The following is a 25,860-nucleotide window of genomic DNA, read 5'->3' as shown; positions in this document are numbered from 1 at the left end:
CAGCATTTTTGATGCTAGCTAATGGTTATTTAACAGTCACCGTACAGCTACTCTTGTAAACATTCTATATATAATTAACCTATTTAATCTTCCCAACAGTTGTGTGAGATCTTGCTATCTTCATTTTGTAGAAAAGGAAAATGAGACTTAGGTTAATAACTTGCCCTCAATTACCCATTACTGAGATACTGAGCTAACACCTGGCAGTCTGATTACAGAGTCCACACTTTTAACCATTACTTTACAGCCACTTCTCAAACATAAAGTTACGCATAGCTCATAGCTAAACAGTGAGTGGTTCCTCCCAACCACATACTTTCTTTTTGAAATACTTTCACATACTTCTTGCAAACCATTCCAAATCATATGCTAGAATGAGTGTCTTATTTCTAAAGAGCTGAAACCAAATTATTGTAAACCAGCTACAGAGATTATCCTTGCTAAAATACTGCATTTATTCATTACTGGGCTTAAAAACAGACCAAAAACCTTGCTTTCTCCCATTTCATGAGGCATAGAACCCTTAGTCTAACCCTTATAAGTACCACTTAGCTTTATTCACATTGTACTGCATCATATTGGACCAAACAAAATTTCTTCTGCTTTTAATTGCAAAATAAAATTTTTCCTTGGAGCATTGAAAGAATGTTTTATTTTATTTATTAATCCTCCTCTTTGAGTAGAGTTAAGCAAAATAATTTTTAAGGCAAGGCATAACCAATACTAGATTTTATATTAAATACAGAAATCATTAGAGTTTGAAAGGTTCTTTGATCATTTATACTTAGGTTTTCTTTTTTTAAAAAAAGATTTATTTATTTATACAAGAACCGGGGTACAGGGCAGATGCATGGGAGGGTGAGAGGATTCACTAGAGACAGAACAGGGAACAGGACAGGCAGACTGACGAAATACACTGCTGAGGGGAGCAGCAGGCGAGACAGGAGAGGTCTGCTGCACCATGTGGGTGTCTTCCCGGCTGGCTGGGATTGAACCCACACTGCAGAGGCTGTGGACAGCTGCACAGTGCTGTGCTTAACTGCCTGCGCCACCCAGGAGGTCCATGTGCTTTAAACTTAACTAACTCAGGGTGTTTTTATAAATACCTTTCTGATTATCTGAAAACCATAAAGTTCTTTCCAAGTAAAATTACTGAAAATGTTTACAAAATAAACATTTAACATTTGTAAACAAAATACACTGAAAATAATTCAGAATCTTCCAAATGCCCTAAATCATTATAAATGTTAGTACCAATTGTATGGTCTGTAGTTGTAGACTCCATTTAAAAGATTGAGTTGAATAAATTACTGAGTTTAGATAAGAATATGGACTGGAGATTTCTTTCAAACTCATTCTTATATTTAGCAAATTATCATCATCTTAACATGTATAGTCACTATTTCAAAACTCTGGAAATTTAATGATAAGTAGTAAGATGACCCTTCCCCAGACTTCCTCCATGCCCCCCCACCCCCTCACTGCCACCAGGACAGTCTCCTGGGAAAGACAGACAATTAAGAAATTCAACTTAGTGAAAGAAATGCAGTATGTAATTGAAGAGACTAGGAAAGGTGCTACAGAAGCCCATAGCAGGAGTATCCAGAACCCACCCAGGGGCTGGAAAAGCCTTCCCAGGAATACTCAAAAGATAAATTTTGTTCTTTAATTTATGTCCCCAAAATGGAATATTAAAAGTTTTAATTAGTGGTTTAATTTAATCAGGACCTGAGTCTTGAAGGCCACTTATTCAAATGTATGTATGTTACTAATATTTTCAAAAGAATTAGATCTTTTTGTAATGAGGAAAAATAATTGCTTTTAATAAATATATATGCCTCAAAATAATTGTGACACATTTCCTTCAAGTGCCTGTCCCTGTGAATATATTTTTTTCTTTATACTTTCTGTGTAATTTCATAATGTTGACATATTAACTGCTTAAATAATCTTATAAATGTGTTTAAGGCCCTTATAAATTTAGTGCAGCTTTATTTTATGAAATTTATACATTTCTTTTCTTTAAAGTTGAAACCCTAAACTTATTAAGGAAAATTGTAGGCCACACAAAGTATTTTGGTACAGATAAGTAGATTTTTTAACCAGTAAAAAGTGAAAAAGTAGAACATACCAAACTTAAAAGTATAATATGACATTTTTTTTAAATCGGGGGATAGAAGAAATGTGTAAATTTGGTATCATAATATGGTCTAGCTTAAAGAATTCTGACACAGATAAGAAACCCAGAGCAAAAAAGCTAACCTTAAGTCATGTAAGATTTTTTTTCTCAACCCCTAAGAAGTTTCAGTATAAGCCAGGATGTATTTATGAAAGAACATACATATTTGTTTGGATCATCTCCATTTAACCAAACCATTCTGTGAAGGGGCTAAGGAAAGAGACCAGTATTTACTGCATACCTACTTTGTGCTTTGCATATATTTTCTTAACCCTATGAAAAAGTGTACAGAAAGGTCACCTTATTTAAAATAAAAACTAGTCTCTCTAAAGTTGACTTTATGTCCTCCCTGGTCACACAAGGGCTTAAGCACTGCACTATGAAGAAATCTGAAGCCTCTGCTCCCCTGGGCAGTGTATTTCACTTAGTCTGCCTGTTTTGTTCCCCACTCTGTCTCTGGTGAATCCTCTCACTCCCTACATCTCTGGCCTATGCCCCAGCTCTTGTATGCATAAATAAATCTTTAAAAATAAATAAATAAACAATAAAGTTGACTTCAGAAAAAGAATTTCTTGGTGAGAAGAGTAACTGAATTACAAATTCACAGATTTACCTTAGTTTATCCTTGTAGTAACTACGAGCACAATTTTGAACTCAAATGCTTAGCTTAATAAGCATTCTAACCCAGGCATAAATGTTTCTGGGTTTTTTTTTCCCCTAAAGCATAACTGGGAAAAGGTAGGCTAGGATGTTCAGAGAACATTTATATAAAGTAATAAAAAGACTGTCATGAATCTACATAATCTGATTTACATACCTTTCACCATCTGCAAAGAATGTCCCAGGAAACAGAAAAAATCTTTTCTAGCTCAGTTCCTTATGTGGCAACATGTTGAATGTGATTTTTATTATCTCCCTACATTTATGGATATGGAAAAAAATCATTCTCCAACTTTTCTAGGATTCATCCTCATAATTCTCATTTTCCTGTCATAGAAACCAATACTAGGCAGAATTTCCCTTTAAAGATGCTTCTTTTATCTACAAAAATATGATTTGTGCTGCTGACTGTGGTTATAGTGTTCTTTTAAGGCACATCCAACCATGTTGATATTAACCATGAGAGTCATGGGTAATATAACGGTGGTAGTAGATTTGCTTGCAAGTATGCATTGATTTCTTTGAGGCTTCAGCAGTTAAGTAAGTAACTACTACAGTCATAATTTTAAAATAAGTCAAAATTTTAACATAACTTTAACATGAAACGTGTAGTAATTTTATTTGAAGATGTTTATTTACTTTGAGAGCTATTTTAGTCAATTTATGTCCATTCTTTGTGGATCAACAAAGTTCTCTGTCTCTGACATTCCCTTCTCTTCATCTTACATAATCCGTTAACATTTTTGGAAAATCCCCTTTAACTACAGTGAAAGATTACATATTTTAATAGTTTAACATTATTTTTAGCCTTAATATGTTGGAATTCCTCACTCTTTTATACTCAGTCTCCCATGTTTTGGTGCTTGCCAGAACACAGGAAACAAAATAACTAATTGCATGCTCTTTTTATGGATAATTTGCCTTAAATTTCTTTTCCTGAAGGTTGACAACCATTTGAAAGACTTAGAGCTTGCTTCAAAGTCTAGTGAGTTATAAGATAGGCAAGTTAAAACAGAAGAGGTAATGTGTACTACAATGGAATTGAGTGTGGTATACTCAGATTTTTGTGGGAGACCGAAGGAGAAATGCCTAATCCAGCTTGGGGTAGTCATTAAGTGCTTGCTTAAAGAAATAGAGTTAGCCTTTGGTGGAGCAGTGTGGGAGGCAATGTCTTAGAGCAGAAGGAAACACCCCAGCACCATTCTTTTTTTTTTTTTTTTTTTAAAGATTTATTTACTTATTTATTTATTTATTTATATAAGCACTGGGTATAGTCAGAAGCGCAGGAGGGTGAGAAAATTCACCAGAGCCAGAGGGGAGAGCAGAGCAGGCAGGCTGAAGTAGTACACTGCTGAGGGGAACAGCAGGCGGCAGGAGAGGTCTGCGCACCATGTGGGACCCTCGCCTGGAGGCCGGGGATCGAACCAGCACTGTAGAGGCTGCGGCGGGCAGCTTCGCAACTCAGCGCTCAACAGCTGGACCACCGAGGAGACCACCCCCAGCACCATTCTAACCTACCACTTAGCATTTTGCGCCAAAAAAAAATAAATAAATAAATATATACATGAGGGGAACAAATAAAAGAAGACAAATAAGAGAAATATTTGCAGCTTATGACAAAGAGCTAACTTCTTAAATGTATAAAGATCCATTGCAAATCTAGTAGAAAAGTAAGCAGTGTAGGGGCCTCCCCTGGTGGCACAGCGGTTGAGCATTGGGTTGCGAGGCTGCCCGCAGCCTCTATAGTGCCGATTTGATCCCCGGCCCGGCAAGGGTCCCACAAAAAAAAAAAAGAAAAGAAAAGAAAAAGAAAAGTAAGCAGTGGCTAGGAACAAACAGGTCACTAAAAAGGAAAAAATAAATGACTCTTAAACATATGACTCTTCAGCCTCATTCAGAAGAAAATCCAAACTGAATGAACTACACTGTTACTCTTTGCACCTTTCAGATTGGCAAATATCAAAAAGTTTATTAAATACAGGCATGTGTTGATCAGAATATGTATTAGTACAAACTTTGAGATTTGGTAATACCAAAAATGTAATTTTTATAATATAACTACTTTCTAGCAATTTATCCTACAGTATACTGACAATCTGTGAAATGATGTTTGTGTAGAGATAGTTACTATAGTATTGTAATAAGAAAAAGGTTAAAACCTTGAATATCTGTGAATAAAGGAATAAATAAATTTTATTCCATTGTTACATTGGAATAAGAGATTTGAACTGCTCTTCATGTACCAATATGGCAAGATCTCTAAGATTTATTATTAAAGTGCAGGACAGTGTAGTATATATTTTTATTTTTTATTACAAATCATTACTTTTATATTCATTTTTATATCCACAGGATGTCTCTGAAAGGATTTATAAGAAGGAAAGTTTACTTTTAGAGGCAAAGCTGTATATTTGTGGGACATGGTTGTAAAGGCAGGCCCCAAGCCTGCAATCTTAAGTATCTCTAAATTCTTAATAGCCACAACTACAGAGCTTGGCAAAGGCCCTTTCTTTTACTTTTCTATGCTTAATCTCTTCATAAGTAATTATATAAGTAAGATTCTACTTCCCAGTCTAGTAATGTTTGAACCAGAAGAGAATAAGGAGATTAGGTCTCTATTCCTATCTTTACCTCTGGAGTTTTTCCAAACTCTTCTGTCTTTAGCATAAAGTGAGTTTTTTATCTCCCTTTTTCTTTTTGAGCAGAAACTTGCCCTGAGAAGATTAGAATGAGTAGGGTAGAATAAAGATCAACAATAAAGGTTGAAAATGTATAAACATGATAGAGAAAAATAAGACCTTATTGTCCTGTCTTCTGATGAAATTTAATTATGGTGAAAGAGTACAAAACAAAGCAACTTTAGGTTGAGGGAGAGCCCTTACTTTGGCTTTTTTCTTTTTTAACAAATTTTTATAAGAAGCCACAGTAATTGAGGAAACAATATGAAGCAAGTGCCTAAGGACATGACTCTTTAACCTGTTTTCAAATTAGTCTGCTTATGTCAGGCTAATGATGATTGCAGAAAAGGTTATTAAACACCTCCAGCTCTGATCTCCCTTCAGCTTTCCAGTTCTCCTGGGAAGTGATAATCTTTGAGAACATAAGAAACAAGAAGGAAAGGAAATCCTTTTAAGTATAGAAGCCCAGTTTCTCTTCAGAATAACCTACCACAGATGTAAACTTCTGTGACAAGTTTCCAGGAATTTCTATTCCCTGTTACAGGAAAGGAGAGTTCCAGAATTCCATGTGGGGACCTTTAATCTAGGGGGAAGTATGTTGAAGCCTTCCATTTGGTTACTCTAAGTCGTCATCTCCTACTCATCTATAAGCATAAAAAGTTGGTATTTTGATGGCAGTAAGACTAAAAATAGTAAAAGCTAAAAGAAGGTGACACTGAGAAGATTCTTAAGGTAAAAAGAATTGTGAGGCCAGGATGTTATGTCAAGTGCAACGTGTTATATAAAATAATTAGTGGTGGATATTCTGTGAAAGATTTGTAAAGAACCTTTGCTCGGAGACTGTTTTCCTAACTCATGACTGGTCTAACCTTAAGGCATGTTTTTAAAGTTCCATACTTTAAAAAACAGAGGCTGTGAGGGAGACTCTATTATGTAGGTGATCTATAATTAAAAATAAAAGGCTTAGCTGTATGTAAAAAGAACCTAGCATAACCCTTTTCAACAACAGCAAAACTGATTTAGTGCAGTTTGTGCATATTGGATGACTGAGCTGCCCTGTCTTGTGGGCATTTTTTTTTTCCAGCCCCTGTGCCCTTAATGTTTGATCCTGACAGGATTTGCGTCATTGATCCATATCACTACCTGTGTGATGTCAGTGTGTGGGTGTCAGTTATTGAGATATAGTTAGCCTAATGTGCTGTGGTAAATTCCAAGCACTATTTCCTACTAGACTAACAGAGAATGATTCATCATTGTTCACATTAGACTGATACTAAAAATAGTGTTCACAACCTGCTGCATCCATGCACATTAATATCACAGTCTTTGTAGCTTTCTAAACAAGAACACTGAAAATAGCTTGTTTAGAAACAGGTGCTTGGTAAACATATCTCCTCCTTCAAGTTTTCTGTCTATGTACAATTCAATTTACTGCTCCTTACTTTAATTTTTCCTACTCATACATTAAAATGCTTATTAGCAAGTCTAAGTATAGAAATTTTCCATTACCTGAATACAGATAAATGGAATTACTCATAATTCTGAACTATACTTTGGCCACTAATTCAAGCAGTTTATCTAGTCTTTAAAAAGTATAATTTTCGAGGAAACACCACCCCTAAACATCTGAGCAGTGATACTGACCGAGATCTTTTATCTTTCTTCTTTAACTCCCTGTCTTATTCTGCTCCCAAGTTATGATCACCAACTTGTTAGATGCAAAGACTTAAAACTGCTAATTGCCTTAAGTACTAATAGCCTCATGAATAAAAGTTGTCAGCTATTTTGTAGCCTTAAGTAAGAATCTCTTACTAAGTGTGTGACCTTATGTCCCATTTTGTCTAGGGCAGTCCCATTTTATGCATCTCTTCTTGGTATCCAACTGGTTTAACGTTTATCCTAGACTTTTTTTTTAACAAAATATAATTAGTACCATTAAAATAAACTACTGCATTTGGGTGCCCACCATTTTGTATTTCCTGCTTCTACCACTTTCTCTAGTAAGCAGTTTATCTCTTGTTTCACATGAACCTATGATTAAATCTTGAGGACAACCTGAATAAACCATTTATCTTTTCCTGGCCCTTGCCAGAAGGAAGTCATATAGCAGTTAAGGTACTAATTTAGTAGTAAAGCAAAGTACTCTTAGATGAAGAACCCTAAACCAATCTCCAGACAGTATTGGCAGCTGTGGGAGTAGGAATTGCTGCTTCCTCTTCTAACCACTTGGTGTCACCAGACTATCAGTTGTAAGGTTCTCTGGGACGAGCATAACAGGTTAGATGGATTTGACTACACAGAAGTAAAATCTAAATATCCCTGTCACAAAATATGTAAAAAATAGTCTGAATGTTTTGTTATTTGAAGTTTTTAGTGTTATTGGTAGAACCCTTTTTATTTTGCAGTAAATTCTTTTAGCAACAGTGAGTTTAAAAATGCAAATTCGGTGAAACTTTTGAAAGAATTTTAAGTAGAGACAATTCAGTGATTTTTTGTTTATAAAAATATTTGAAGGTATTTTAGAATCATTGAAGATAATTAGACTAAAATATGTACACATGACAGTAAGAAAAAGAATAGAACTGAGAATATCCTTAACAGGATTTGCTCCTGTCTTATCAGACATTCCCCCAAAATCAAATATTTTCTTAATATTATAATAGTAAAGTAACATTATAGAAAAGTGTCAATTTTAGGTATAAAAAGCTTCATATTTATTAACTATAATATACTTTTGCAAGTAGTTTTTGAAAAAAATTTAAAGATACACTGAAAAATAAATTTTTCAGTTCAATATCAGTAACATGAATTAAAGACATATATAGGTAGCAAATGACTTAAAATAAGTGGATATCTCTACTAAGAGTAATTTTTCTGCTTAAACTGTTTATATTTTAGAATATAAAGTCCCTTTCCACATATATGATAATATATAAATATCTTCTACATAGCATAGGTTGCCCTTTCATTTTTGTGGTATTTTCTTTTGCTGTCCAGAAGCTTTTTAGTTTGCTGTAGTCCCATTTGTTGTTTTTTGGTTTTTTTTTTTGCTTTTCCTTCCCCAGCCATTGGGCACATGTCCCCAAACATGTCTCTACAGTTGATGTCCAGCAGTGTATCCCCATGTTTTCTTTTATGTATTTTTGTTTTAGGTCTTATGTCCAAGTGTTTAATCCATTTTGAATTAATTTTAGTGTATGAATTCAGTATCTGGTTTTGTTGTTATTGTATTTACATGTGGCAGTCTAGGTTTCCCAGCATCATTTGCTGAAGAGCCTCTTTTTCTTCCATTGTTTGGTCTTGGTTCCTTTGTCAGAAATTACCTGTTATGTGTGTGGGTTTATTTCTGTGCTCTCAGTTCCATTGGTCTATGTGTCTGCTTTTATTCCAGTACCAAATATTTTTTATTACTGTCGCTTAGTAGTATAGGTTAAAGTTAGTGTAGGTTAAAGTAGTATAGGTTAAAGTTAACAATTCATAAACACAGAATATATTTCTCTTTCTTTGTGTCTTCTATTCATTTAACAGCGTCTTACAGTTTTCAATGTATGGGTTTTTCACCTCCGTTGTTAAGTTTACTCCCTAATATCATATACTTTTTTGGTGTGATTTGTAAATGGGACTTATTTTCTTAAATAGCCTTTCCTTGTAAAATAATGTAATAATATAAGATAGACTTCCTTTGATCTATCTTTAATCTCTCCCTTCTTTCCTTTTAATGTCATGATTTGGCTTAATAAAAAATTGATCACCTTAACCAATCCCCAGAATTTGTTTTCAAATTTTACTGGCACATAAACACAAATATTTGGGAAATACTACATTGGAACACGGGTATCTTTCTATATTGGTCATTCTCTTGCTAGGAACTTAACCCTCCTAACCTCATTCAGCCACTCTAAATTTTGAGTCAGTCTAAAATGATCATCATGTTTGTTTCCTATTCGAATGTATTACATAAAGTAAAACTTTTTGATAAATTGATATCTTAATTTAGAAGTAGAGAGGGAGATAATAGAGGAAGAAAATAATAGTGTGTGACCAGAACTGGAAGGTGACTAAGAGGGCAAGAGAGGAAAAAATAGGCAAATAAGAGAGACTTAAAAGAAGCAAGGTTTGGACCTCCCTGGTGGCGCTGGGAGTTAAGCACCACACTATGAAGCAATCCGCAGTCTCTGCAGCATGAGTTCAATCCCCAACCAGCCAGGGAGCAACCCATGTGGTGAAGCAGACCTCTCCTGTCTCGCCTGTTGCTCCTCTCAGCAGTGTATTTCAGTCAGTCTGCCTGTGTTCTGTTCCCCACTCTGTCTCTGGTGAATCCTCTCAAACCCCCCCCCCATCTCTAGCATGTACCCCAGCTCTTGTATGCATAAATAAATAAATCTTAAAAAAAAAAAGCAAAGTTTGATTTGTGCCCTGAACAAAGTTAGAGGTTCTAATACTTCACTCCTCTTATCTTCCTGGGATTATTTGCATATATTATTGACTGTCATTCCCCCCAAAATAGATCCTCTCCTGTAGAGTACTTGATTGGTTGAAGATTACAGTGATCTTTTCTTGGGCCCTTGACTCCATGGACATACAACAGATATGGTCCAAAATGCACATGTTATTTTTTTGTTTGTTTTTTTGTTTTTTCATATTTTTATTTTAATACATTCTGCAGTATTCATTAATTTATATATACTTTGCTCATTACAAATGATAGTTTATATGAATAAAATGGTTTTATGTGTTAATCTTTAAGTATTCTTTTTTCTTTTTTTTCTGTTTTTCTTTGTTTTTCTTTTTTTTTTTTATTTTTATATTCTCCATACAATTACAACCCCCTTATTTTGACCCCAAGCCCTCTTTTCCCCGCCTCCCATCCCCCATAGAGTGTCTCTGGTTCATAGCTGTTTGTTGATTTTGATATTTTCTTTCTTATAGTTATTCTTTTTCCTCGTCCCTTATTTAAGTTTTCTGGATTCCTGCTATGAGTGAGACCATCCGGTATTTTTCTTTTTCTTTCTGGCTTATTTCGCTGAGCATGATCCCTTCCAGCTCCATCCATGTTGCTGCAAATTGCAGCACGTTATTTATTGATAGATGCTTATTAAGAACCTTAATACTTCTATGTCATTATCACAGTCGGAGACAGCCTTTTGGAAGATTAGCTACACATTTGTAAAGTAGTAGAAAAGGTATATAGTTCACATCCCCAGCCTTTTAAATTTTTGTCTTAATGATTTCAAACTACTTTTGCTGGGCTGAATGAGTCTGCCTCTTAAATTTTTTTGGTATGTAAATGAACTAGGTTTAGTATTACAATCTGAGAAGGGTTCTGACAACTGATCTTGTTTGTTTATTGGCAAAAGAATGAATTTTAGAAATCCAAATCAACTCTCCAACTTTTTTTTAATTTTTAATTTATTTATTTATATCTTTTACATAATTGTGTATTCCCAGTAAAATTTCCACCACCAGTTCACCTATGAACCGTCACTATAGATAGTCCTTTGTGCTTTTCTCTCCCGTTTTGATCCCTTTTGTTCCCCCTCCCTCACAGAATATCTCTCGTTTATGGTTGCCTGCTAATTTTGTTTCTTTTTTTTAATTATTATTACTGTTATTTTTTTTTTCCTGATCCCTTATTTGGTTCCTCTATACTCATCCTACAAGTGAAACCATCCAATATTTTTCTTTTCCCTTCTGGCTTATATTACTGAGTGTGGTCCCTTCTAGCTCCATCCATGTTGCTATGAATGGCACTATTTACAATAGGTAAGATATTTAAACAACCCGGATGCCCAAAAATAGATGACTGGATCAAGAAGATGTGCTCTATATACACAATGGAATACTATTCAGCAATCAAAAAAGATAAACTCTCCAACTTTTAATTTGCATAAGCTCACAATCCCTTTCTGCAAGTCAAAGGATTCGGGCTGTCTTCCTGCTGATTTTGCCACAAGTTATTTTTAAGGGTATATTCCTTAAAGTTAAATTGATGCTTTACTGAAGTTTATATATGACAGAAGTCAGCATTACGTTATAACTGCTTTGTTATTTTGTTTTTTTTTTTTTCCAAACCAAATCATTTAGGCCATGCTCTGTGGCAATTTTTTTAATGATTTATTTATTTATGCATACAAGAACCGGGGTGTTAGCCAGAGGTGTGGGGGGTGAGAGGATTCACCAGAGAGAGTAGGGAGCAGAGCAGGCAGATGTACTAAAATAACACTGCTGAGGGGAGCAGCAGGCAGGGCAGGAGAGGAGCAGCAGAGCATCAGGCAGGGCTGCGCCATGTGGGTTGCTCCCTGGTCGGCCAGGTATCAAACTTGTGCTGTAGTGGCTGGCAGTAGCTTGATAGTGCTGTCTCTAACCCCTCTGCCAACAGGGAGGCCCCTCTTAAGGCAATTTAAGCTATACTGATCTCTCAGAAACAAGGACTATTGATAACGTGGTCTTTGATGTCTTGATTTTAACCATGTTTCTGTTCATGTTTCTTTTTTTTTTCCCCAAAGATTTTATTCATGCATACAAGAATCGGGGTACAGGCCAGATGTGCGGGAGGGTGAGAGGATTCACCAGAGACAGATCAGGGAGCAGAACAGGTAGACTGACTGAAATACACTGCTGAGGGGAGCAGCAGGCGAGACAGGAGAGGTCTGATGTGCCATGTGGGTATCTCGCTGGTTGCCAGGATCGAACTCGCACTGCAGAGGCTGAGGACAGCTTCACAGTGCTTCACTCAACCGCCTGCGCTACCAGGGGAGGCCCTGTTCATGGTTTTTATAACCTACTTTAGAGAGGGTATAAGACCAACCTCACTCATTTTTTTTTTATTTTTTTCTAATTGTTCCCTCTTCAGTTTCTCACATATTTTGTTCTGAGGGTTTTTTGGTTTGTTTACAGATTTTGGTGTTTTAAGTATCTCTTAGATTACTTTATCTTTTAGAACAGATTTAGCAATTTAAGTAAATCACTTTTCCATGTGGTGTTCTTCACTTACTAGAAATTTTTTGGCTCGTTCTTCACAATGTTTCAGTCAGATATATTTAGGAACTTTTTGCTTTGTATTATATAACTAGCAGATAATTGGGATTTATTGACTTGAACATTCCATCAAAATGTTTAGTGTTTTTATATTTGTGGTTTATAAATTGGTGACTCTTCAGCAACCATCTAACAAGACTTAGTTCTGTACTCCTGCTGTCCTCAGCTATTCTCACAGTTGCCACAGAGTTCCAATGCCCAGGTGATATGGTTGATATTTTTGAGGATCTTTCAATTATAATAAGGAAAATATAAGGTAAATGTATTTTATGTATGTTTTCTAAAGATCCTATTAAGAATGTCAATTTTCCTGTAGTAATAAACATAGAGAAAATTATAGACTACATTACAGTCATATTATGTTATGCACTAATAAACATTTTTCCATTTTCTCTTTCTTGCCTGAATATATGGCCGTTCTAGCAAATTTAAAATGCATCTGCTTTTTATTTTCACAATGCTACCTCACAGATTTTTCAGAGTGCTCTCTATAGAATGACATAGCATAGCAATTGTTGGACTTATATTTATAACATGTTGACCGATTAACTATTAACTTTCCTGAGCTATTGATTTTCAGGTGGTTTTGTCAATACAAACAGTAGCACTATACTTGGGTGACATTGTTTTTTATAGGCACTAATTGGGTAGCAGGTACTAGTCTAGGTGCTTTACAAATAACTATTCATTCAATATGCATAATATATCTCTGAAGTAGAATAACTGTTATTTCCATTTTACAGGTAAGGAAACTAAAATACAAAGAGTTAAATAACTTACAGTATCTCAGTTAGTAAACTATTGATACAATTACATTGGTCTAACACCAAAAACCATGTTCTTCACTACTACATTATACTTGCTTAGGAGATAACAAATATCACAAATTATAAAATGAATGAGAAAATGCAGCACAATACCACTAAAATTCACTTGAAGATATTTTGATGCAAATGAAAAAAAATGTGGTTTACAAGGTATTTATACAACTTGCTAAATGGCTTGCTAAATGGTTTGATGTGAAAAATAAAGTAGAAAATAGAATGTTTCTCTTTTGAAATGGAAACATGCACTTCTCATGGGACTACAGGAGGTGGAATGAGTACTGAAGGAAAATTAACTGCTTTTGCATTTCATACAGATTGAAGTGGAAGGTCTAGAATAGCATAGGAGAAAGTTTGGGTGAGATACAGAATGCCTTTGTGAGAGTAAATAAGATCATCTTGTGAGCTTGTGTAGAATATGGAAAAAAAGAGGGCCTAGAGCAAATCTCCCAGGAAAACCAACATTTAAAGAAAGAACTGAAGGCTGTCATTAAGGATATTTTTTAAAAGTATGATCAGGAAGTCAAAGAGGAATGGATAAACCAGAATTCCAGATTATAAGAATAATTAGGAAGTTTATATTAATTGCAGTATTAATTGGATTTGGCAAGAGTTTGATCTTAGTGACTTTGCCCGTTCAATCTCATAGGAATGACCTGGTCAAAAACTTGATTGCTATGGGTTGAAATGTGATTTTGGAGACTTCCATTTCTAGTCATTTTATAATTTGGATGCTCTGAATAAACTCCACTCTTACATAACAAGATTTTTCATAAGAGAATTTTAATTGCATTGTTGTCCCCACAAAAAGTAAAGGAAATATCTAAGGAGATGGAAAACAGGAGAGAATGGCTAGGTCATTGGTTTTCCATTTGTATTAAAATGTAATCAGATGCTTTCCTCATACTTTACACAAAAGTCAATTTTTCAAGGTTGAAATACTTACATGTAAAAACCTAAACTTAAAAATAATATCTTTTTCACTATATAGTAGAGAAACATTTTTAAGACATATAGGAAATGTAACCAAAAAATTAATAAATCTGATGTCATTAGAATTAAGAACTTAGTATACATAATCATTAAATATAAAATAAAGTCACACACTAGGAAGGGAATATTTGCATTCAACTTAACCATAAAAAATCATTATTCAAAATATATGAAAGTTCTTATTATAAACCTGTTTTTTTAAAAGATAACCCAGCTGAAAAATGGATTTAGAAAATGCAAAGTAATATTTGTGAGACTGGCAGTTTTTTTGAATCTTAACACCAAATAATGACAAGAATATGAATCAGTGGAACCACTTATACTTTGCTGACTGGTAGAAATGTAAATTGGGGAATGCTTTTTGGCACTATCCAATGAATATTAATATTCACATAACCTTACGACCTAGCATTTCCACTTCTAGGTGTATACCTGAAAAAACTCTTTAACATGTAGACCAAGACCCATGAAAAGTACATGTTTGTAGCAACAATGTTCTGTTTCATGCTTTGGTACAAAATTTTAAATGTCTTCTCAATATCTACCCTCACTTCCTTCATGATCTTTCCAGTCTTGATTTGAGGCCAGCTAGAGATTCCAGAAGTTATATTTCCAGACTGGGTTTCTCTTTGAATTCCAAAACAGTAAAATCAACTGCCTGTGTGAGTTCTCCATTTGGATGCCTAACAGATATTTCTAATGTAACATCCAAATCTGAAGATGTGATCATCCCCAAATCTCCTCTATCCCACATATACTACTGTGGTAATATGTGGTGCCTGCTTATATTATTGCAAATACTAATGCATGCACATTCTAATATATATCCTTTAGTGAAACATATAAGCATTAACAGTGCCTATATACTTTAGAAATAAATTAATGACTTATAGGATATGTGTACATTCAACCTTGTAGATACTGCTGGTTTTTCAAATAATTGTACCACATTCTCACTAGCAACATGTATGAGTCAGTGAATCCTTTAAAATATAATTGACATTATATTTTTCTCCAATTTAAAATTCAGCCATTGTCTCCTATTTCACTCAAAGTAAAAGCGAAAATCCTAACAATGACATACAAGGCTCATAGCCTATAACTCATTTCTCTCTATACTACTCTGACCTCAACTTACATTGTTGTAGGGACACTTAGTGTCTTTGCTTTATCTTGAACATGTCATACATACTCCTACCTTAAAGACTTTGCACTGATTACTTCCTCTTTGTAGAATTTTCCTTATATATCCAAACAGCTCAGTCTTACACTTCTTTGAAGTCATTGCTCGAATGCCCCCTTTTCATTGAAGCCTACACTGATCTCTGCATTTGAAATTATGATCCTCAGTCTCTTTCCTCTCCACCAGCCCATCTCAGTAATTCTTTTTCCTAACCCAGATCTTTTTTTCATAGCATTTATCAACCTTCAGACATACTGTATGTTTTATTCATCATACTATTTTTTCATTTTCTCCCCCCAGTGCAAACTTTACAAGGACAGAAATATTTATCCATTCTTGTTTATTGATACCCCAAATGCTTAGAACAGTATCTTGTACATTGTAGATAGTGCATGTTTTTTGAATGAATGGTAATGAACAAATTCTAGCTATATGAAACTAATTTGGTAGGTCTTGACAATATCACATTAGAAAGGTTACTGAAAACTATATACCCTAATTTTCATAAAATGCAAAGCAAAGAAACATTATTTGGGTATATATGTAAAGTTTGGTGTTTTTTTAGAAGATTTTTAAAAAGGTAACAAACTCGGGCCTCCCCTGGTGGCGCAGGCGGTTGAGCACCTCTCTGTGAAGCTGTCCGCAGCCTCTGCAGTGCTGGTTCAATCCCAGCCTGCCGGCAAGGGTCCCATATGGCACGGGAGACCTCTCCTGTCGTGCCCACTGCTCCCCTCAGCAGTGTATTTCGTCAGTCTGCCTGTTCTGTTCCCGCTCTGTCTCTGCTGGATCCTCTCACCCTCCCAGTACCCCAGTTCTTGTATAAATAAATAAATAAATCTGGCCTGTACCCCAGTTCTTGTATAAATAAATAAATAAATCTTTTAAATAAATAAATTTTAAAAAAAAGGTAACAAACTCAAAATTCAGGATAGTGGAGATATGAATGGCACAAAATGATTGGTTAGGGAAGGATCAAATTGATGCAACCCTGATGGTGTGCTCTATTTTTTGGCTTGGATATTTGGTTTAATACATTATATAGCCAGTGTTATTTTCCTCTGTATCAAATATTGCATAGTAGTAATTTCATTAAGAATTTAAAAGTGAAAGGAAGGTCAGAAATTTAACTATCTTAAGCATGTTGACTTAGGTAAGAGTGGTAGTTGAATGGTATCACAGGACAAAGAAGAGTTATGTTTATCAAATGAGTGGTGTAAGTGACTTAGATTTGAAACTTCACCATGTTTGTGAGCTTCACAGAAGGAGCGATTCAGAAAAATTGATTAAGGGGAGAGACTGAAAATAGTGAATGGGAGAGAAATGACCAATAAAGTAAAGACCCATGCAAGAGGAAGTAGAGATCAAATAAAGAGGAGAAGTGGAGTGATAGCTTTTATCTAAGGAAAAGACTATGTTACTACTGAAAATTGAAGAAACAAAAAGCTTTCAATAACATCAAAAGAGCTTAATTTCATGCTAAGATGTATGGTTAAGGTTAGGATGGAGAACTTTCTTAGAGAGTGATGAGGGAATCTGATAATAACTCTAGAATATTGGATAGATTATTAACTACGTCTAAGAGAAAATTTTCTGGTTGATTAAAATTGGGGATTTTCAGGAAGGGGAATTAAAAAAAAAAAAGACATGGATAAGAAAGGAAATTAGACCATGAAGGCAGTCAGGAGTTGCCTGTTGGGTCAGGACAAAAGGGAGATCATTACAGGGAAAAACAAGCGTAATGGAAGAAAGAAAAATGGATAGATATGGCCAGTGACTGCATCTTGTAAGTTTAAGATTTCAAAGATGAGGACCTCCCTTGGTGGAGCAGCAGTTGAGCGCTGGACTGCGAAGCTGCCCGCAGCCTCTGCAGCGTGGGTTCAATCCCTGGCCACCGGCGAGGGTCCCACATGGCACGCAGACCTCTCCTGCCGTGCCCACTGCTCCCCTCAGCAGTGTATTTCATCAGTCTGCCTGTTCTGTTCCCCACTCTGACTCTGGTGAATTCTCTCACCCTCCCGCGCTTCTGACTGTACCCAGTGCTTGTATAAATAAATAAATAAATCTTTTTAAAAAAAAAAAAAAAGATTTCAAAGATGAGATGCTAGAAATCTAAGTGATAAATTCTAAAGTGTGTCTTTAAAATTTGACTACTAAAAAAAATGGAAGAGGAGAAAAAAGTTTGAGGCTAGGTTTTTTGAACTTTAAAGTCACCGTGCTCTGTATAAACAGTGCCAGAGTTCTCAATACATAAAGACTGAGCATGGCAGCAGTGAGGAAGGGGTAAAAGGTAGTATATTCATATGGCATAATCTCAGGACAAAGCAAACTTGAGCATGAAACAGGAACAGCTGTGATAATTGAAAGTAACATCAGGTAGCTGGAGGCTGCCTCTGGAAAGCATGGAAAGCTTCTGCTCCCGGAGAATACTGGAAAAACTATCCTGGGGGAGAATCAGTTTTTATTTAAAGGAAGCACATGAACTAAATGTGTCTGGTGAAAATGTTGAAGATGTATGGGTATTTTTTTTATTGTGGGGGAGGAGGGCTTAGTGGACACATGGAAAGAACTGAGAAAGAGAACATCAGTTTAAAAAAACTCCAGAAATGGAAACACAACTGTATAAGAACATGAACCAAAAAGGGAAAATGGGCTGCAGGGATGGGATTTTTTTTGTTTGTTTAAGGAATGAAGAGCAGAAGCATGATTACATTTATAGGATAGCTAAATCCAACATTATGAGCAGATTCTATTGAAAGCAGGAGACTCTGTACTTGTAAGAAATGTACTTCAGGGCAACCTTGACTTTTGGCAGGAACTTAGAAATTAACAATCACCCTTCCCATTCCTGACAGTAGTCCTTTATTGTCTAATTTTCTCTGTATTAACTTATTTCCAGCATGGATTTATTGACACTACTTCAGGTATCCACTGACAACTTTTTGGGAGACTGGGCCTTGAACATGGTTTCCTTTTTTTTTTTTTTTTTTTAATACAGCTTATTGCTAGATAATCCTGTCATTATCTCACTGTGTACCCTTGGCAAGTTACTTAACTGCATTCTCCTTCAGTTCCTTACCTACTTCAGTTATTATGAGGGTTGGTTTAATATATGTAAAACATGGTACATGACACATATCCTGCACTATATAATTATTTTTTAAAACATATAGATCATACTTTTACTTATAATACCTGTGGTGTGCCAGTCAGTGTACTAAGCACTTTAAAATTTAATCTGAGGGGCCTCCCCGGTGGCACAACGTTTGAGCACTGGGGTGCGAAGCTGCCCCCAGCCTCTGCAGTGCCGGTTCGATCCCCAGCCACAGGCAAGGGTCCCACATGGCGTGCAGACCTCTCCTGCTGTGCCCGCTGCTCCCCTCAGCAATGTCTTCAGTCAGTCTGCTTGTTCTGCTCCCTGCTCTGGCTCTGGTGAATTCTCTCATCCTCCCGCACTTCTGACTGTACCCAGTGGTTGTATAAATAAATAAATAAATCTTTTAAAAAAAAAAAAAAGAATAAGAGCAATTTAAAAAAAAAATTTAATCTGAGTCTCACAACAATGCTGTAAGGTTATTTTAACCTTATGGAAGTAAGAGTAATAAATTGTCTTGCTAATAAATATTGAAACTCTTACTAAAACTTACATCTTTTGATACTAAAATCGATTTTCTTTCCACAATGTGAATTTTATTATTAATCAGTATCACCATTTTGTTTGTGATTAATACATTTCCTTAACTTACATAATAAAGTAATTAAAAGACTTCTAAAAGTTTTTACAGTATTTTTCCAGTCTTGTAAGGAAACATGTTTGGTTTCTTTCTGGTCTCCACTTCTGTTTGGGTAGAGTGGTCATAAAACCTGTCTTTTGATATTTCATAGCTGTGGGTGAGACTGCCATCTACCAAGTAGTTGTACTAATGTCCAGGTTAGGGTTTTTTTTTAAAACAATAAAAGTGTTAATCCTTATTAGTTTGGTAGGCAAATGCCTACTGAAAAATTGACACTCTGAGAAACACATTGAGCAAAACCAGGTTCTAGACAATTCTTTGTGCACTGTGGGCATTTCTTAAGGTTTGAGTATAGAGTAGATCAAGTTACACAAAGATATTTCAGAGTGAATATTCCGAATTATTAAATAGTCTATGTATCTTGAAATTTTTTTAAAAATTAAAAAATAAAAAGCAGCTGGCTGGATAAAACAAGAATTAGAAAAAGTGCCTGTGATGTTATTTAAAAATGAAACAATTGTTTTTACGTCAAATATAGATTTCTGAACGTATAATTCTGGTGAGCTTTTGAGTTAGTTCATAAGGAAGTCTAAAAAATTATCAAATTAAAGGCAGTAGCAGTAGAAAGCATTTTCTCTGTCCGAAACACTGAGCAGGAACGTAAGGGTTTTTTTCCTTTCCCTTTCCGCGGGTCACCTCAGGTCATGTGACGTCTATCACGTGACTCGGTCAAAGGATCTTTTCCTCTTACTGCTTTGCAAAAAAAAAAAAAACCCATGAAACCGTTCTCCAATTAAAACTGTTAACGTGTACTACGCTGTTTCCTTGTTGGATTTTCTTGTTCTGCTGCTTCTGTAAAAAAAATAAAATGAGTGGTAAGATTTGCTGTTTTTGAACATTATACTTGTATTTTAAAACATAGAAGGCATTGTATTAATCTAAAGCCCTGCCGTGTGTGTTCTTTTTTCCAGTAGGCGCTAACGCTGTCGCTCTAAAAATATTTTTAATTGTTGCCAGTAGTTATAAAAATATTAAACGCTTTAGAGTCGGGCGATTATATCTCACAGAATATTCCTTTCCATCACCTTTATTTTATTAGGTTTTTCTTTTTACAATTAATATCTGAAAATTGGCATCATTATTTGGAAGCCATTGTGGAAGCTTGGTTATAAAGAGAATGTAGCACGTCAGCAGCACGTTGCATTTTAGGAATTTAAACTCGGGCAAATTTGCACTTTCGCTATTAAAAAAAAACCTTTTAAATGCTAGTGTACAGTAATTATGAAAAAAATACTAGATTATGGTACTTTTTAGGAATTGAGATCAGGGGCGTCTCAAATTTAAGACAATTGGTGAATGTAATTGTTTACTCTGCGCTATTATGGAATAGAAAGTATGCCCTTAAAAAGAATCAGCAACATTGATTTGAAATAGACCATGTTCAGGTCATGTAGATTATTAAGGAGCTGCTAGCTGGATCTAGCAGCTGTTGTTGAGATACAGCTGTTCTCGTACCAGATATGCATTTGATCTGTAACTGATTAATAAATTACAATACAATGTAACAGATTCTGCATCTTTGCGGGGACAAAATCCCCCTCTTTGCATTTAATCAGAATGGGTAATCTTTTAGTACTTCCTAAATTAAGAGGTATGGTTAGAACTAAGGAAGTTATAGAACATAGGCATCATTGAGTATGCAAGGGTTTGGGGTTTTACTACTTTAAACAGAAATAGCTATAGAAATGGTGCTGTTAATATTGTACTTCTAAATATCAATACTTGTGTTGACTAGGTTTATACAATGGGAGTTTTATGTGTTCTCTGTTGAAGGTTACTTCACACCACTATTTAAATATTATATACATAGATTGTCTTATTTTTAAAAAGAAAAAACATGTACCATTCTGCCGCAGAATGAGATGATTTACTTGCTAGATGGAAATAATAACTTCATAGGGAAAATTGAGTTAATTGTTTCTGAACTGTAGTAATGTATTTGCTGGTTTATTTTACATTGGATTTGTTTTGTTCTGTTTTCAGCATTACACTTAAATATAATTAAAGGATAAAGTAAAATTTTTTACTACTAAATTACAAACCATTTTAGCAGCTTTCAAAGTATGGTGAGATATTAATTACAACTATGTAGGGTTTATTTATATTTCTGGTAAAAGAAGGGCAACCCAAACTAGTTATATGGTTTTACAATTTTGGGTATAATCTGATATAATTTTTTTTTACTCTGATGGCTAAAAAAAGTAAAACCTATTCTGATGACTATCGGTTTAAATCTGACACCTCTGAAAGGACTCATAGTCACTGGCACATCAAACAGAAGTTCAATACATGTTAATTTCTTTTACTAAGATTATAAATAGGATTTCCAATGCAATTGCCCTCTCATTCCCTACTAAATTTCCTATTTTATAATTACTTAAGCCAGCTTTCATGATTCAGAAAGCTAGTTTACTATAGTTTTATATAAATTAGCTAGTAGAAGTAAATCAGCATTAATTTAAAACTTCTCATTTTCTTTTGAGTTGAAAATATAGAAGTAAAAAAATGAAAATATAGAAGTTAAAAGGTGAGTTTTGGATAAAGTCCTCTCGCCTAGTGGCATATAAAGCACCTCACAAGTTTCATTTAGTAAATTAATGGGCAAGTATTGGTTTAAATTTGGGAAATTGTTCTATTTTTCAAGGCTATAAAGAAAATGAAGGCCTTAATTTTCTTACAAGCATCTGAGCATAGTTCTGATGCCTCAGATTCAGTCAGTTGCCAATAATGAATAGTATTTTAATGTCTACTAAATATGTACTAGAGATATAGCCTGAGAAATGAAACTGCCTGATTTGGATCCTAGTTCTACCATTTAGGCAAGCTTAATTTCATTTCTCTGCCTCAATTTCCACATCTGGGAAATGAGAGTAATCGTATTTACTTACTAAATAATGAGGAAAAATACTTTAAAAACCTGGCACGTGGTAAGTTAGAATTAGCACTATACAATTAGCTTTTTAAGATAAATTCTGAACAAATCATGTATTTGGTGACCTTGTTTTGAATGGGAAAAATATATTGTCAAGATGTTATTTTATAGACATATAACAATTTCATAAGTTGTCCTTCCCATGTATATACGGTCCCTATTTCTTCTTAACCCATTGAGTCTTTTCCTTATTCCCCTCCCTTGTTCTCCCTGCTTCTTCTTTCCTTCCTATCCTCCTCCCATTCTTCCATCCCTTTTCTTTCTTTCAGCTCCCCTTCTCTCCCTCCCTTTGTTTTCAAAATTTGCCTCACTTTTCATTGATTTTTAAATGCAAAGTTCAGTTTGATTTTCCTCCAGGTCACTGTTTCTAATTGCACAATCATAATCACATAATCATTTATAAAGTAAATACTGATTCAAGACTCCATTGTAAGGATACTAAAAAACAAAGTCTAGGGGAGCCTAGAAATCTGTGTGCTTTGTTGTTGTTTTTAAAGATTTATTTTTATTTATGCATACAAGAACTGGGGTATAGGCCAGAGGTGCAGGAGGTGAGAGGATTCACCAGAGACAGAGTGGGGAGTAGAAGAGGCAGATACACTGAAATACACTGCTGAAGGGAGCAGTGGATGAGACAAGAGGTCTGCTGCGCCATGTGGATAGCTCCCTGGCCTGGGATGGAACTCATGCTGCAGTGGCTGGCAATAGCTTGATAGCACTGAGACTTTAACCCCTGTGCCACCAGAGAGGCACAAAATATATGTGTTTTGAAACGCTTCCTGGGTGATAAGATCAGCAGGTAAGTTTGAGAGATGACTACAGGGAAAAAAGTAATACATGAATTTTCCAAGATAAACTTTATATTTTATAACAAGTGAGTCATCTGAATTTCTTTTTGTCACAGTACAGTCACTATTTGAGTGTTTAGATGAAGCATTCAAAAATGTAATTTATATTGTTTTCAACTTGAGCTTTCTAAATAATCTTGGGTTAAAATGTCATTTCTGTGACCCATTCAGGTCCTGCTCAGGTTCCAATGATGTCCCCAAATGGTTCTGTGCCTCCAATTTATGTGCCTCATGGATATGCCCCACAGGTATGTTTTTACATTATTTTTCTTTTAATAATCATAAAATAATAACCATAATGTTAACTATGTTTAATTCAAATTAAAAATACCATCAAGTGTTGAAGTTTACCCAGTATAGTGCGTCCTTGGTAAATCTATTTCAATTATTTTAATAGATTTAGTATATATGGAAAGGAGGAAAAATTAAATTGGTAGCACTCATCGTTTGGCCTTGTCTTTGGGAACTGGATTATAATTAGAGAGTTAATTCAAAAATTTTATATCCCTAAGTATGTAAATCATGTAAATAGTATCTTATACTAACATTTATTTTAATTAATCATTTGCTTAGAAATAACCTGAGACAATGCTTTCAACCTTATTTATACAGTAACTCGCAGACAGCGGTTACTGTTGCATTGTATGATAAATCAAAGAGAATTTAGACCGGTGGACCTGCACCTCTAAGGGCTAGTGGCATCAATAGCATCACACACCTTAACCCTTTCTGCATACCAGTTGGGAAGCTCAGACTTAATATATTAAAGCGCATAACTCATTGCATAGGCAAATTAAAGTGTTAAGATCTGCAGGTTTTAAATATCTTCTACTGTGATCATATGTAGTATGCATTCATTGTTTCAAATCCTTTTTGGACATTTTCAGTTTCTTTTCCTAGCACTGTATTTACACTTCAAATTTTCTTCAGGTCTCCTCTAACTTCATCCATGTTTATGCCGGAATATAGGTGGAATATTGTGGAGAATTCACTGCCCACTATGTAAGGCACACCACTATATGAATGGCAGCAAAATAAGACCATGCATGTGAGGAAAATGGATGTAGTATGAGAATTCCAGTCAGAAAAGCTAAATACCTTTTTTTAATGATTTGTTGCTGCTGTTGAGGTTTTCTCATTTTGTTTTGTTTTTTGAGGTAACAGTGGTTTCCAACTCAGAGGTATAGTATCACATTCTTCAGAAGTATGTTACCTCCTTGATGGCTAAATGATCTTGGACAAATCAACATTCTTGAGTCTACTTTTTCAATACAACATAAGATGATAACTTATGAGATAATATATTTGAAAAAATAATTTTAGAGAGAAGAACATTCACCTCTATACTTTTGATACATTGACTTTTTTTTTAAAGATTTATTTATGCATACAAGAGCTGGGGTACAGGGCAGAGCTGTGGGGAGGTGAGAGGATTCACCAGCGATATAGTAGGGAGCAGAACAGGCGGATCGACTGAAATACACTGCTGAGAGGAGCAGCGGGCGAGGACAGTAGAGGTCTTCGCCATGTGGCTCCCCTCCCTGTCTGGGGATCGAATCTTTGCTGCAGTGGCTGCAGATAGCTTCATAGTGCTGTGTCCCTTGCACCACCAGGAAGGCCCGGATACATTGACTCTTTAATTTAGTGTGCATTCTGCCTATAAAATCTGCTCCCTGATATTTACTAAACTGAAAGGCCTTTTTCCCACCCTGATCCTCTCTGACCTCTAAATATTTAAACACTAGATTTCCTTAACATCATGCTGCCCTGGTTCTTTATTTCTCTGGTTGCTTCTTCACAACCCTTTCTCCACTTACACAAAACTGTACTTGTTCTTTTCTTTCTACTGTAGTTCATTTCAGCAAACATGTATTGAATGCCACCATGTGCCAATCTAATGCTAGTGACAAAAAGATGATTAAGACAAATTATTTCCATATAATTATAGGGTATCCTGCTGTTCATTTAGCTCCCAGTACCTCTCATTTTTATGACAAATTCTACCCTTCTCGTTTCACGTAAGACATAATAGAAGCAGTTTTATCTTGAACCTTTCCAGGTTCCTCTTTTTGGGTTCATATAGCACATAGTGTGTATATCCCTCTTTTAATGAATTTATCACACTGTTTAGTTAATAAATTTTCTTTACGGAGATTGTGAGTTCTTATATAGTTCCTATATTATAACAGTATTCAATAAATATATATTGAGTGCACATATCTGCCTGGCACTCTTCTAGATGCTTGAAAATATGTCCATGAATGTCCTTTGTAGTTTACATTCTTGTGAGAAGAAGCAAACAATAGATAATGGTGAGTGATGGACTGGAGGGGGGGAAATGAAACTGTTTATATCTTAAAATAGGGTGGTCAGAATAGGCCTCATTGGAAAGGTTACACTGGAGCCACATCTTGAAGGATGTGGATGTAAACCCTGCATGTATTTGAGGAAAGAGGATTGTGGGAACAAAAATAATCAGTGCAAGTGACTTAAAAGGAGAAGGAGAGCATGTCTAGCAGTGGCAAGAGGCCACTGTGGCTAGACTGAGTCCTCAAGGCAGAATAGTAATAAAGAATGAAGTCAGAGAGGTAATAGATGATCTAGGACTCTTACACATCTTTATCTCTTCAACCCTACTTACAGGACCTATCACATAGTATGAACTTAGTAAATGTTTGTAAATTAAATAATCATCCAAGTTGAACTTCTGTATCTTTAGACAAGGTTTTATACA

At 35.2% G+C, this 25,860-nt stretch overlaps 1 protein-coding gene across 4 annotated transcripts in view; it reads left to right on the top strand.

Moving 5' to 3' along the window:
* The window catches only part of FNDC3A (fibronectin type III domain containing 3A), a 166,244-nt gene that overhangs the window by 67,306 nt on the left and 73,078 nt on the right, over positions 1-25,860 (top strand). For 3 of the 4 annotated variants that reach the window (XM_037527309.2, XM_037527311.2, XM_037527310.2), the window contains one exon: positions 23,298-23,374. In XM_037527309.2, coding sequence (XP_037383206.1) covers positions 23,298-23,374 — 77 coding nt within the window. Of the gene's footprint in view, positions 1-20,055; positions 20,162-23,297; positions 23,375-25,860 lie in introns of those variants that run through there. The other variant, XM_037527312.2, reaches the window with a different exon arrangement.

The sequence above is a fragment of the Talpa occidentalis genome, unplaced genomic scaffold, assembly GCF_014898055.3.
Source record: "Talpa occidentalis isolate TD23 unplaced genomic scaffold, MPIMG_talOcc4v2.1 talOcc4.5, whole genome shotgun sequence".
NCBI lineage: Eukaryota > Metazoa > Chordata > Mammalia > Eulipotyphla > Talpidae > Talpa > Talpa occidentalis.
Note: the sequence above shows the minus strand (reverse complement) of the source record. Positions and strands in the feature narration are given on the sequence as shown.